This window comes from Myotis lucifugus, unplaced genomic scaffold, assembly GCF_000147115.1.
Source record: "Myotis lucifugus unplaced genomic scaffold, Myoluc2.0 scaffold_165, whole genome shotgun sequence".
Lineage (NCBI taxonomy): Eukaryota > Metazoa > Chordata > Mammalia > Chiroptera > Vespertilionidae > Myotis > Myotis lucifugus.
This window is the reverse complement of record NW_005871213.1, coordinates 2,629,006-2,643,998: the sequence shown is the minus strand read 5'-3', so window position 1 is coordinate 2,643,998 and position 14,993 is coordinate 2,629,006. Positions and strand designations below refer to the sequence as shown.

The 14,993-nt window shown below is 51.6% G+C and overlaps 1 protein-coding gene across 1 annotated transcript in view; it reads right to left on the bottom strand.

The window, feature by feature from the left end:
* VSNL1 (visinin like 1) overlaps window positions 1-14,993 on the bottom strand; it is a 61,901-nt gene that overhangs the window by 1,145 nt on the left and 45,763 nt on the right. The window contains exon 3 of the mRNA XM_006096012.3: window positions 1,248-1,463. Coding sequence (XP_006096074.1) covers window positions 1,248-1,463 — 216 coding nt within the window. The remainder of the gene's footprint in view (window positions 1-1,247; window positions 1,464-14,993) is intronic.

The window sequence follows — 14,993 nt, the reverse complement described above, 5'->3', positions numbered from 1 at the left end:
ACTTTGGATGGTTGCCAGGTTTCTGGCTGGAGGAAATGGGTAGAAAGAATAGCTCAGTGGTGAGATCAAGAACCATGGGGTTAGGGTTGGTCAGGGAGGAAAATGATGGCTTCTGTTTTAAACACCGAGTTTGAAGTGTTGGCGATGGTCAGCATGCCCTAGCCCTTGGTGAATTGGGAAAACATGGAATGTGGTCTCAACTGATCAGGAACTTAGAGTCGCTTAAGACAATCATACAACATGGACCACTACCATTTAGCCCTGAAAGGAGTCAGTGTAAGGAGCACTGTGGATTGGGGACTATTTGTCAATTAGAGCTAGAGCAACAAGACTTCAATTGTTCCATTCATCAGACACAGTTCTCAAGGTGGCAGTTTCCTCGGTAGAAACACTGTTTTTCTTTAGAAAAGTGTCTTAAAGAAATAAATGCCCATCTATACAAAGACTTGCAGGTCGGAGCCAAAAAGTGGAAGCAATTGGTAAACAGATGAACAGATATGACGTATTTTACACTACAATTGGATACTATTTATGCATGAAAAATGAATGTGATAAATCCCACAACAGAGATAAAAAGGAAGCCAGAGACAGAGGGCCACACACATGCTTATGTTGTTCGGTTCCATTGACATGACATGTGCAGAAGGACAGTATTTTGCTGAGCCGCCTGGAGGTGGCAACAGGTGGGCAAAGAGACCTTACTAGCTGGGACGGGGAGGATGACAATGTAAAATTGGATTATGGTGATGGCTGCACACTTTGCTACGTTTACTAAAAACCATTTAATTGTGCCTTAAAATGGCTGAAGTTATGGGCTATAAATTATGACTCAATAAAGTCTTTTTTCAATGCCAATTGGAGGAGCCGCAGTGGCATCGCATGCCCCCGGGGAAGCTGGTGGGAGGAACAGGGCGAGTCCAGCAGCCCAGAGGTAAGCCGGGCGGGAAGCAGTCCTGTAACATCCTCCGCGCCCAGTAGGCCCACGTTGTGTAAGAGCTCAGAGCGTGCGGGGCTGGTTCAATGCCACCTCAGTGGGCAGCGCCAGCCGCTGGGACCCGGACTTTTCCCCTCCCTGTGCTGGAGTCGGGGGCGGGGTAGGAGAATCCAGGACCTGGCCTGTCACTAGCAGGGCTCCCGGGGAGGAAGGAGCCGCCGTAGACCTATGCCAAGGAAGCAGGGCCCAGAGCCGGGGTCTGCCCCGGTGCCCCACAGCCCCGGCGGCCGGCCGCCCGAGGGCCCGCGCTCACCTCGATGATCTCCAGCATCTCCACGCGCGTGATCTTGCCGTCGCCGTCCAGGTCGTACATGTTGAAGGCCCAGTTCAGCTTCTGCTCGAAGCTGCCCCTGGACGTGATGGACAGGGCGCAGATGAACTCTCGGAAGTCGATGGTGCCGTCCCCGTTCTTGTCGAAGGTGCGGAAGGCGTGCTGGGCGAACTTGGAGGCGTCCCCGTAAGGGAAGAACTGCAAAGCGGAACGGACACGGTCAGGGGGGCGCAGGGAGAGAACCAGCCCGTCTAGGCTGAGTCTGAGCCCCTACAGACAGAGAGGCCGCGGCACACGGGTGGTCTCAGACCGGGGAGGGTGGGGGGAGCTCGCCTGTCTGAGCAGCAGCTTGGCCCCCCGCGCTCAAGGCCAAGGGCGCTGGCACAGGAAGGGCTGTCTGCGGGGGTGACCTCACTCACAAGCACCTCCCTGTTTCCCGTGGGCGAGGCTGGTGGAGCCTGAATGGGGGTAGCTGGAACCCTCAGCTGCGGCCTCTCCAGTCACTCCCATAAGGACAAGGACTGGGCAGGTAGCAGCCTCCTCTCCCCACGGCAGAGGGGGGTGTGTGTGGGGGGGGTTTCTACACGGATGTCCACATTCCCCTCCGTGAGAACGTCTAGGTCCCTGCCTGAACCTGCTCTCTCCAGCGGCTGGCTCCCTCCCCAGCCAGCTGTCATCTCTGCTGAGGGCCCAGTGTCCGACCGCCTTTTACAGGGACTTTTCTTTTGTAGAACAGACATTTAAAAGCCATTAAAAATAGAACATGACTGGGCTTACTTTGGAGAGATAGAAAGAGGTTTCTTCTCAGAGCCACCAGCTGGCAAGGGTGCCGCGGAGACGATGGGTACAAGGAGGAGAGGAAGCAGAGACCCGGAGAAGCCAGGGGCAGAACCAGGCGGGGCCTTGTCCCGGACATGAGTCTAAGCCAGTGATGGCGAACCTTTTGAGGTCGGCGTGTCAGCATTTTGAAAAACCCTAACTTAACTCTGGTGCCGTGTCACATATAGAAATTTTTTGATGTTTGCAACCATAGTAAAACAAAGACTTATATTTTTGATATTTATTTTATATATTTAAATGCCATTTAAAGAAAAATCAACCAAAAAAATGAGTTTGCGTGTCACCTCTGACACGCATGTCATAGGTTCGCCATCACTGGCCAAGCCCTCACAAAGGGCAGGGAATCTGACATCTGACCCTCTGTCTGGACCAGCAAAGCTGAAGGACATTGTCTAGGGGGAGGGTAGAAAAGAGTCCAATGAACCTCAAACTCTCCCCCCACCCCAATAACCATGTGCTATTTAAAAACAGACAAGGTATATATGTATTTCTGGATGAATAAACCCAGCAAATTCAAAGCACATTCTTGAGGATATGTTTTGCAAGTTTTGCCACTTGCCAGCGGGACAGATGGCTGTCTCTCTTGGGGAACCTCAGTCTCTCTCTTGCTGTACATCCCGATCTGGGACCTGCTGCCCACTCTTCCTACACCTAGAAGCACAATGGAAGGCAGAACATTTCCCTCCAGAGATAAAAGATGCTTTTCCACATCAGGACCCCTTACCTGAGGCCCAGAGAAGGGACCAGCCTTGCCGGGGGAGGGGAGCTGGCTTAGGTTTGAATTTCAGTAGCAGCCACGCCCAGACACCAAGATCCATTCTGGTTACTACTGCTCTGTACCACCTCACCCCAAAGCTTAGTGGCATAAGACAACGGCGATCATTTTATTCGTCTCAGAAAACAACCATTGGACAGCCATTTTTCCCCATCAAACAACACACGGTTCTATGGCTGTGAAGGACAGCTTTCTCCTTTGTTCCCTCATTCCCTAAATGTGTCATATTTTTGCTGTCCTTCATTTTGCATTATTCATCAAAACCCATTGCGCCCTTTCTCTTGCCAGGCCCTGTCTTCGGTGCTGGGAATACAGAGATCCGGTCCTTGCAATTAATGGGGGACCCAACGTGAAATTTACAACAGTCGTGTTATCTGGTAAGAGCTAGAGCCCCTAAGTAGTCAGTCTTCCTAAAGCTCCGGGTGGTTTCAGAGAGGGGTGCTATGGAGGAAAAGGTCACCCGTCTTTCCCTCTGCACCCCTCTCCCCCCATGCCTCTCGTGAGCTCAGGTGCCTGAGGATAGGTTGCCAGGTGCTGAGTTTTGAACCAAGCAATTTGAACTTGAAAATTTCTAAATAGGTAAATTGGATCCTTACATGCTCTGACCTGCTTTTTACTCACACTTTTGACACCAAACATGTGAGTTTTTGTTTTGTTTTTACCCCTCACAACAACCAATTCTCCAACTCTTCGGACACCAAGTGGGTGTCCTAGCAGTCAATTCAATTCTGATATTAACTGCCGAGAGTTAGGGCACACCCCACAGGCCAAGGGCTCAGTCCCACAAGACTGCCCTACTGGAGATACCAGTCACAAGTCCCAGGTTGCCACCTGTACCTCTGATAGACCTGCTATAAAGGTGGGGGTTCCCTCAACTCCCTCCTTTGATAATTTGCTAGAATGACTCAGAATTCAGGAAGGCACTTTACCTACTACTAGAGGCCTGGGACACAAAATTCATGCACTCGGTGGGGAAGGGGGTCTCCTCAGCCCAGCCTGTGCCCTCTCGAAGTCCGGGAGCCCTCAGGGGGATGTTGGGGCCTAAGCCGGCAATTGGACATCCTTTAGCACTGCCGTGGAGGTGGGAAGAGCTCCTGCCACGGCCGGCGCTGTGCTTTGTCAGCCCTGAGCAGCACTCCCCTTGAACGTCTGCGCCCTGGTGGTCAGTGTGCATCATAGCGATCAGTGTCACGTTTGTATTTGCGTATTAGCCTTTTATTATATAGGATTACCAGTTTTTATAAAGGTAGAAAGGGCACAACTCAGGAATAGTCCAACAGAAGAGAGCATAGGACAAGGTGTGGGGAGGGTGCATGGAGTTTCCGTGTCCTCTCTGGGCACACTGCTTCCTGGTGCCTCTATGTGTTCACCACCAGGGAGCTCCTGACCTCTATTGTTTAAGGGGTTTTGTGCAATTTCATTAAATTTTGTTGGTAAAATCATCGGCCGTTGGTGATGGAACTCAGTCTCCAGCCCCTCTTCCCTGCCTGGAGGTCTGGGGTGGGGTTGAAAGTCCCAACCCTCTCATGTTTTGGTCCTTCCCTGACCAGTTCCCATCGAGGCTCCCCAGCCACCAGTCATCTCATTATGTAGTGAAGGAATGAGCGAACTACATTCTTTTTGAACTGTTCTTCCTAATCATCGTCCTACATAGTTGCAACCAATTACACATTCAGTGTCTCTAGAGTCCTCTAGACAACCCAGGGGGATGGTTCGACTTTTGTTCACTTTTACTTGGTAACAGAGAAGTGGGTTTTTAAGACAGAGGTTTAGCGCCGTCGGTCATTCCTATTTATTTAGGGGATTCTTTACTTACTATTACTGAACTAAAATTCCCAGAGTGCAAAGCCTATTTGCCCACCAGTGTATCCATAGCACATCGCACAGGCCGGCAGACGGAAGTGCTGAGTATGATCTTGTTGAATGACCACATGGTAGGAACGCCTGCAAGGCCAACCCGAGGGTAACGAACGCTGCTGCTGCAAACGGCTACCACTTCCGGCACATCTATTGCATTCTAGCCAGCTCTGAGCCACAGCACTTCTTGTGATGATGGAAAATTCCATAAACCACACGGTTAAAAATAATAGCCACTAGCCATGTGTCAACCACTATGTTGCGCACTGGGAATAAAAAAATAAAAATAAAAAACCCACAGAGAGCATTGAGGACAGTGGGGGTTGTAACCCTTGATATGTTACATGTGTGATGGAAGAACTGAATGTTTTGACATTGTTTAATTTGCACATCGATGTAGGTAGCCACGTGTGGCTCTGGGGTTCTGCATTGACTGCTCTGATCTGTGCTATGTCATTCGCGCTCACAATATTCCTGTCGAGCATTTATCCTCAACTCCATTGCATGGGAAAGAAAACATGGACTCAGAAAGGTCCAGCAAACTCTTTTTTTAAAAAAATATATTTCTTTATTGATTTCAGAGAGGAAGGGAGAAGGAGAGAGAGATAGAAACGTCAATGATGAGAATCATTGATTGGCTGCCTCCTGCACACCCCCCACTGGGGACCGAGCCCGCAACCCAGGCATGTGCCCTTGGCTGGAATCGAACCTGGGACCCTTCAGTCCACAGGCCGACACCCTATCCACTGAGCCAAGCCAGCTAGGGCCAGCAAACTCTTAAGTTAGTTCCCTCCCCACTGTGTCCATCTGCAGCTCTGCCCTGCCAGGAATAAGGACACAGGACAGAGGAGGCGGAGAGCGAGGGAAAGGTTTTCATCGGCCTCAGCATTTGTTGGAAAGCTTCCGTGATTGTCACACAGCGCTGGAGTGGGCTCGGTTCTAAAACTCCTAATGTGTGTGATTTCATTTGTCCTCATAGCATACCTACCGCTGTGCACTCAGTACCGTGGCCAGAGAAACAGCTTCAAAGGTCACGGTATTTATAGGTTCCTGTCTGTTTGTGGCAGAGGCAGGAGGCAAATGCAGACAGGTGTGATCTTTTCTGCTGCATATTGTTATTTCTCTTCATGGAGCATTAGCTAAGGAAATAAACCCAATTCCACAAGTGATGAAGCATAAGAATGTGGTGCAGCAAAAGAATTGGTTGCATTATGTAATTCTTCACTTCCATTGTCTTATAACACTGGAAATCTCAGCCTTTTATATGTATTGCCCCCTTCTGGCATTGTGTGGGAACTACAAGAAATTTACCAAAATGAGGATTCTTTTTTATGATACATTAACTCAATAACTATTGAGAAGCAATTGTGTCAAGCATTGTTTTAGGTGCTGAATAAAACAGAAAAAGACTCACAGCATTAAGGTCAGTGAGGCAAGCAGATATTAATCAACTACATACATAGTATACAATACATTATGATAAGTTACAAGTGCATAGAGCTGCAAACAAGAGTGATGGGAATGATATTAGTATAAAATTTCTAAAATGTAGTGTAGTGTTTCCTCCCACCACCCTAATATGCAGGCTGCTGACAATTCATTGTTCTTCATCGTAGCTGAGGAATGGTTTCAGAGTCTGGGACTTTCTGGGCTTACTCAAGTCTAGACTTCTCCCCACTGTGCTCCACACCCTCACTCGGAACCCACCAACGCACAGAAGAAAACCCCAGGAAATGCTCGCGGCCTTTGTCTCTCCCTAGACCACAATAGGAGGCTTTGCACGAATTATCCAGCTCCCTCCAAAGACAGTGGCCCAAACCCTGCACTTCTTTGCCATAATCTATCCAGCTGTGAATGTTAAAAGGCTTGTTTCCTCTAAGGGGGGGGAGGGTGAATGAGCCCGGACACCTGTGCTGAATATGTGTTGTGTCATTGGCTGCACGCCAGACCCCGACCTGGGTGACACAGAGGCTGTTCAGTGGCTGCATCAAGAAATGGCCTCAAGCCCTCGCCGGTTTGGCTCAGTGAGAAGAGCGTTGGCCCTCAGACTGAAGGTTCCCGGGTTCAATTCTGGTCAAGGGCACATACCTCGGTTGCAGGCTTGATCCCTGGCTTGATCCCCCAGCCCCACCGGGCCCCATGCAGAAGGCAACCAATCCATGTGTCTCTCACATCCATGGTTCGCTCTCTCTCCCCTTCCCTTCCACTCTCTCTAAAAATCAATGGGAAAAATATCCTATCCTCAGGTGAGGGTTAACAACAAAAAAGAGACGGCCTCAAACACTGCACTTCCTCCCCTCACCCAGTCTGCCCCCTGCACCACCTTGCTGCCCGTATACCGCATCTTTCCAGAAACTGTTCTAACTTCAGAGGAGACGTTGCGACATTTAGAATCTCTCCATCTCCCAGGCGCCGGAGCCGGCCGCACTTTGATGGAGGATGCGGGTCTCCTAGTCCTTCAGAGGCACGAGGTTTGCACAAGCCTGGCGCCGTGTCCCACTGTGACCGCGGATGGGCGGGGTCAGAGGGGTGGCAGCAAGGCCCATGAGGAGGACGGTCTCTCCTGGGCTCTGCCCACGGCCCACTCCTGGCTGATGCAGGGCAGCCCGCAGACCTCAGAACAGATCTCTGCCCATTATCAGCCTGGACTAGAGTTCACACTGGGATCAAAGAACAGAAACGTCTTCTTGGGCCACTCCCCTGCTCAGCCTCAGGGGAGCCTTCCCTTCAGTGGCTCATGGAATGCAGTCCCTTTTAGCACATCCTGCTCAGGTCCATTCTGTTCCCTTTGTTCTCAAATGTCTGAAGCCTATCTCTCTGGCTCATGAAGCCACATACACAATCCCCCCCCCACCCAAGGGTAGGGTCTTCTTTATTGCACCCCTGAAATACGGCTACTGCGCCTCAAGGTCATGGGCCCTCACTCTGCTGGAACTCATCAGAGGCGTCCAGCCCACATCCTCAGGCCCTGCCATGAAGGCAGGAGTTACAGTTTCCGAGTGTCTATCAGGGAGCAAGGCCCGTGGCAGCATCATACACTTCTTCAGCCGCTTCTTCAAGAAGTTCAGACCTTGAGGGCTGTTCTTCTGGGTTAAGTAACTGGCATAGAGTGGTACCTCGAAGGGTGTGGGCGGGCTGGGGTCAAACCCAGCTCTGTGTGCAGAATGCCGTCTGTCTTGCACCTGGCAAGCCTGCCCGGCCTCTGACGCTGAGCTGTGATCCACCTCCTCCATGCCACCTCCTCCGCGGGAGGGTCCAGCAGGCTCTGCTCTCTGCCCACTGGTCTACTTCCTCCTCCTCACATGGAACTCATTCTGTGGGCACTTCCTGTCTCCATCCTTGTCAGCAGGGCGGGGCCAGGCAGCAGGCACATGGGGAGCAGGGCACCCCTTCTAGGGACCAAAAGGGCATACCTACTGCCCCTCACATCAATCCACATTCACCCCCTCCTACCCAAGAAGCAGGCTGTGCCCAGGGCAGGTGAATGGGAGCTGTGGCCCCAAGTTCTGTGATTGGGGAAGAGGTGCCAGCGAAGACCAAGGCCAAGGATTTGAGTCAGCCTCCTGGGCCTTAGCTGTGGCCCACACGATATTGATACTTGGGATCCCTGCTCCCCCAAGGCTGCAGATGTGTGATGTCCCTCAAAGAAATCAGGCCCCCCCCCCAAGGCTACGAGAAGCAGAGGTGTGGTGAGAACCCAGTTCCATTTCACGCTGTGATGTTGGCTGTCAGCTGATCCATCTGAGCCTCAATTTCCTTACCCACAAAATGGGCCACACTGATGCCTAGTACACAGAATTGTGGGATTTACTGAAGATGACAGATGTGGAAGGCCGCTGGGCCCCTGGGTGCTGCAGGCCCTCGTCCTCTTTCCTCATCCTCTCAAGACCGCCCAGAGGCATCCCATACCCTGATGCTTGCAGATGGCACCTGGGTGAGCAGGGGGTTAGTGATGGGGTCTCTGCACATGTCCTGGGCTGCTGGCCAAGCAGGTGCCCTTGAGGATTAACTTGGTATTCGGTTTTGGCTTCAGGCTCTTCACCCTATGAGGCCTCACTGGGAACAGGACCCCCATTTGCTGGGCTGGCTCACTGGCCCCATTGATGTTGCACATTCTTTGCCTCCTAACTGCTCCCCTACCCTCCCTCTCAGGCCTCTCCAATCCGTTCCCCACACAGCTCCACAGAGAAATTTCACACCCAAATTTGCTCATGTCCACTTCCCATACCAGCCAATTGCATCTAACTGTTCTCAGAAGAAAGACCAAAATCACCCCCAGGCCTGAGAGCCCTCCCAGTCGGTCCTGCTTCGTGTCCAGTACCTGGTCCCCTCCCCGGTTCCTCAGCCTCTTTCGTCACTTGGACCTTGTGCTCTTGGCCACAGTCCTGTTGTTCCCTTTGGTGGGAATGTTCCTTGTTGCCCAAACCAGTTAACTCTGTTCATTCTTTAGATCCTGATTCAGTCTTCATCTTCTCAGGAAATCCTTCTCTGAGTCCAGGCCAGATACAGGCACACGACTGAGTCTGCCCTTGGAAACATCCATCATGATCGTGAAGAAATGGTCATGGGGTGGTTTGATTAATGCCTTCCTCCCACAGTGGACTATACACTAAATGGAGGCAGGGAATGGCCAGGGTTTGCCCCCCCACCCCCCACTGTATTCCCTGGTGCCCAGAACAGGGCCAGGCCACCGAGGTGCCCAATAAGTCACTGTCTGTCCAATAAAGTGACTCAGCATTGTGGGTCTTTTTCAAGCCCGAGGAGACAGCTGTACATTCACCCGACGGCCACTGAAAGGGTTGACATGTGTTCTGATGGTTGTCATAACTCACTATGCTAAAGAAGGCTCACTGTTTGGCCTGAAAACTTGTCATTCCCATCACTAAGTCAGCTGGTGGTTCATGAGGGTATGAATCATCCCCAGAGCAGCGCATGCACTTGGTCTCGTGGCTAGAAAGAGGAGAGAGACCTCTCCCCTAATTAGAAGTGGGGAGTCCAAAAAAACGGTTTCCTGCCGAACTGTTCATTCAGCTGATACTCGCAGAAGCGCAGTGCCAGGCTTTGTACTGAGCTCTGTGAGGGCAGGAGGGAGGCGAGGAGAGGCAACGCAGAGTAACAGTAAATGTAACGCCTGGTCCCTGCCCTCAGGTAGATGTCATGCATCAGAGGTAGACGCAGCGCAACATGGGCATGGCCGTCCATGCATGGGCTCTCTGGGAGGAGCCTAAAGACACACCCAACTCCTCCGAGAATAAAGTGGTCCAAGATCGCTTCCCATTTCACCCTACACCCAACTCATTGCACAACGTCATGGTGACTATGATAGGCAACAATGCAGATCTTAGGCACCTAGGATTGGAAGGAGGAGGCCCAGGGAGGCCTGGAGAGGTCGGGGGGAGGGGGTGTGCTGGAGGAAGTGGGCTTGAACAGGAGGGAGCAGGAGTTAAGGAGGCACTGTGTCTTCCTGGGGTGTTGGGGGGCAGCCTACACGAGGTGGTGTGGCCAACAGAAGCCATGGGCCAGCTGGGGAGATGCCCGGTGGGTCTGCTGAGCCTGCCTGGGAAATGCTGCCTGTGGGGTAGGGATGGAGGTACAAGAGGGTGGAGAAGGGCTGAGTGGGGCTGGGGAGTCTCGGCCTGGTGGTTTATGCTCTACGTGAGGTGGCTGTCCTGACTCCCGACAGGAGGACCTCTGTACATTTCCATATCCGTCTCTGCAGGGAAAGCAGAGAACATCCCAGCTCCCTCCAGCAGGCTCATGAATAAAGATGTGAGCCTCCCCTAGGAGGGCCCTCCAGGTCCTCCCGGAGCAGAGGGGAATGGAGGCCACGACCGGGAGGGACACAGTGAAAAAGAACAGGCCAACCTGCCCTCGGTGGTGGCATGGAAAGGCAACCGGGGTCAGAGTGGGGGGTCACAGGTGATACCCGAGCACCAGAATCATTTCTCCTCTCAATGCCTCAGTTTCCCCGTCCGTAAATCAAGAGACTGAACAAGATGGCTTAAGGCTCCTCATTCCAGGCCTCCCTTTCTGTGGTTCTGCCATAAGGAACGGCAGACACTTTATGGTGGCAAGAAGCGCTCTCCAAATGCCAGGCCTGTTATAAACTCCTCCAAGAAGAGCCCTAATAGACATTGTGAGCCGCAAATGTGAGCCACACAATCATCTGAAATTTTCTAATGACTGCACTTAAAGGGGTAGGAAAAAACAAATGATATTATTCTAATGACATCTCATTTAACCCACTCTAGTCAAAGCACATCCCATGACATCATTGTAACATGTAACCAGTATTAAAGTTATTAATGAAATGTTTTACCTATTGTGAACTATGCCTTTGAAATTAGTGTGTGTGTCTTCCTGGTGACACATCTCAATGCCCACCAGCCACGTTCTGAGGGCTCACGGCTCCGGGCCTCCCTGTGGAACCCTGCAGCTCCGGACAGTGCGTCCAACGCAAAGAATGTGTCCTAACTGCCCACATTCTAGAAGCATAGGCCAGTGCTGTGAGTGACCGTCAGAGTGTGGGCACATGATGGCCGTCCACTGATCAGGGAAGCAGGGGTTTGTGCGTTACCAGGAAAGCTGTGAGCCGGTGCAAGCCTGCATCCTCTCAGATCTGGACACCAGTGCTGCTCCCCACCCTTGGACACACCAGGCTCTGAGGCGAGTGAGTGGCCAGGCAGACTGGGCCTCGGCTTGTGTGTGGAGCTTGGAACAGCTGCATCAGTCCAGGCGTCCGTCCCGAATTCGGGCGTCTGATGCCCTCACACCTCGCACACCTTCCACTTCCTCTGAACCCTGGTCTGTCTTCCCCCTTCCCAGGTCCCAGCCACCAGGGAGTGCCACAGTGCTCCCCCTGCTTTCAACTCTATTTCTCAAATGTCCCTCTGAAGAGGAGTTCTTTCCAGCAAATCCTGACCCCTCTGAGAAATCAGTGTTTTTTTCCTTCTCTGAGAAGCAATAGGGACACAGCATGAATTAGTACAGGGGACAAGAAACTGCGGATCACGAGCCACATGCGGCTCTTTGTACCCTTGAGAGGTATCTTGACGACTACGAGCTTAGGCCACTGAATGAGGGTTCTGGAGCCGCCGCCACCACGTCAAACCCTGACTCCACGTCTAAAGTGCCATATGGCCTGAGAACTTTGTTCCTGTGCCTCAGTTTCCAGGGGGTGTGAAAAGACCAGTCCCAGGAGTGGTTAATGCCATAGCTTATCTAAGCATTTCGTTCACTGCCAGGAGACATGAAACACACACACACACACACACACACACACACACACACACACACACACGTAGCTGCTGCTCCTCTTCTCTCCCTCAGGCCCATGGATGTCTGTTTTGGAGTCTACACTACAGCTTGTGCCATCTCTGAAAACAAGGCACCCCTGTCCTGTTGGAGTGTCACTGACCACACACTGATTCACACCTATTGTTTTAAGTCCTTTTCCCAGTTTTAACTCAATTCTTACAACACTCCTATGAGGTAGGGCTCACAAATGAGGAAACTGAGGCACAGAGAGGTGAAGTCACTTTCTCAAGGTCACACAGTACATGGCAGAGCTGAGATGTGAACTTAGGAAATCTACCTGCAGAGCCCCGGTGCTACTCTGCTGTCTCACTGTTAGGCCAGAGGCTCCCAGGGGCAGGGAAAGTTGACCTGAAGACAAGAGCCATCAACCAGGGCAGGAGCTTTAGGGCAGCCATCACGATGACCTGAACCCAGATCCTGCCGGGGCGGCCAATCCTAGCGGCAGACATTTATGACTTTTTACATGTTGCCTGCCACCTGTTATCAGCCATCCCGGCAGCTTCCCCGCCGCCCACGGCTTTCTGTCGGGATTCTATTTTCTGGAGCATCACGCCCAGCAGGCGCCTGAGATTCCTGGCTCGGCACCAGAGTCCTGACTCTGATCTCTGGAGTGTCCTTCTGGCTGCCGCACACCAGGCTCTTCAGCTCAAGTCCCCCCTGTGGACCCTTGCCCTCCCGTGGGGCACCCGTGGTTGCAGCAGCCACAGGGGCATTGCATTCCCAGCTCTGCCCCGCGGCTTGTTGCTAAGCAGCTGGTGCACGCTGAGATGTGTGGAAGGAAACCCTCATGGTGACACAAACAAACCCTCCTGTGCCCAGATCTGCGTGTGTGTGTGTGTGTGTGTGTGTGTGTGTGTGAGAGAGAGAGAGAGAGAGAGAGAGAGAGAGAGAGAGAGCTGTGCCTGGCAGCAGGACCCCAGGACTGCAGCAGAACAGACTGAAGCACAGAGGGGGTGGGACGGAGTTACATCACTCAAAGCAGGAAGGTAACCGTTTTCTCTTCTTTCATAGCTGTGCTCCCAGGAAAATAGAAGCAAATATACAAAAACACCTGTCTTCCCCCTCTCCCAGCTCCTCCCTGAGGACCCCATTCTTCCTCCTGATTCCAGTTTCCATACGCAGGAGAAACGGTTGTTTGGGACGAAGCAAAGAGGGCCTCAGTGGGTCTTGGCCTTGGCCTCATTTTTCCCACTGTAGGCACCTTCCCTGGCTGGGCAATGCCACACACTGCCATCACTGCTCCTTCCCTGGGTGATGTGCTAAGAAGTCCCCAAATGCAAAGGCTGGGAGAGGGAGAGACGGAAGCCAGGCGGCCCTCTCTTCCAGTCACCTGCAATGCATAGCCCGCCTCTAGTCTTGCTGATTCTTTAGCGAATTTGGGGGGCCCATGCAAAGTGAATATGTGGAGCCCCTGTTTAAAAATTATCAAAAACTTGGAGATGGCAACATCGGAGCGTTGAACCCAGTGCATGATTTAATGAAAAGTCCAAATTTCCCTTACGGGTTTGAAATACCACATTTGCGCTGTGCCCTGGGGGGCCTGGGTTTAAACTTGTTACTCTCTTTTTTCGGCTGGCAGTCAGTCTATTCCTCTGTCAATAGCATAGTGGCTTAATTACTGCAAGCTTATCACATATTTGCATATGTGGCAAGCATCCCTTCCACTCTTCTCCTTTGGATTATTATTGAAAATATATTCTCTCACAGAAATTTCACAATAATTAAGTCAAGTCACAGAACAGCCAAACAAAGCAAAACACAATGAGATTCTGATAGAGATTGCTTTGAGCTGCTTCGTTTATTTAAGTCAGTGGTTCTCAACCTGTGGGTCGCGACCCCTTTGGGGGTCGAACGACCCTTTCACAGGGGTCGCCTAAGACCATCAGAAAACACATATATAATTAAATACTGTTTTTGTGATGAATCACGATGCTTTAATTATGTTCAATTTGTAACAATGAAAATACATCCTGCATATCAGATATTTACATTAGGATTCATAACAGCAACATTACAGTTATGAAGTAGCAACGAAAATAATTTTATGGTTGGGGGTCACCACAACATGAGGGACTGTATTAAAGGGTCGCGGCATTAGGAAGGTTGAGAACCACTGATTTAAGTGGAGCGGAGCGAGGGCAGGTGTTTTATGTGAGCTTCTCCTTGCACCTCCTCTCTGCCCCTGGAGGGGGTCGTGTTGTCCATGTGGCAGTGAAGGAGCTGTAGTAATTTGTTACAGCAGCAGCAGGAAACTGATTCACCAGGTGACTACATCCTTGAACACAGACAACAAAATGACCACCCAACTCCTCCTCTGATTCCTAGGTACCAGGACAACAGCTGGTCCCTCTCACACCTCTGTCACTTGCTCCTCCCCCACGTCCCTTCCCCAGGTTACTGATGCTACTGGAGCTGAAATGGTGCTGCCAGGCCTGAAATGTGCAGCTGGGAACACCCCTCTTCTTCCCTGGGCAAAGGTAGAGGAAAAAGTTGCAGAGATATGTGTGTGCCTGTCTGCACGTGTGTACCTTGATGAAGGCATTTCAAAACTGAACATAATGTCACATGATGGGGGCAGGAATCCAGCCCTGCTCAACTCCTGGCAAGCCCAGGATGAATGGCAGTTGCCATGGAAACAGCATCCCTTGGCTCTGCCGGCTGCCTTCTTAGCACAGCTCTGCCTCTGCGATCCAGTCACCACTCCATGCTTGGCAGCTCCACGGCACGGCAGGGTCTGCATGCCTCGAGGCCAGAGCACTTCTGCTGTTTTCCATCTTTCTAAATTAGCTGCATGGATTCCAGAGGCCAGGAAATTGGCTTGTGAACTGAGATGAGAGGCTGTAAGCTACACTGGGCAGAGTACTGGATTCAAGATCTCCTTGCTAAGGTCCTTTCCCTCCTCCAAGTCTGGCTTCCACTCTGTTGTGATGGACAGGGGG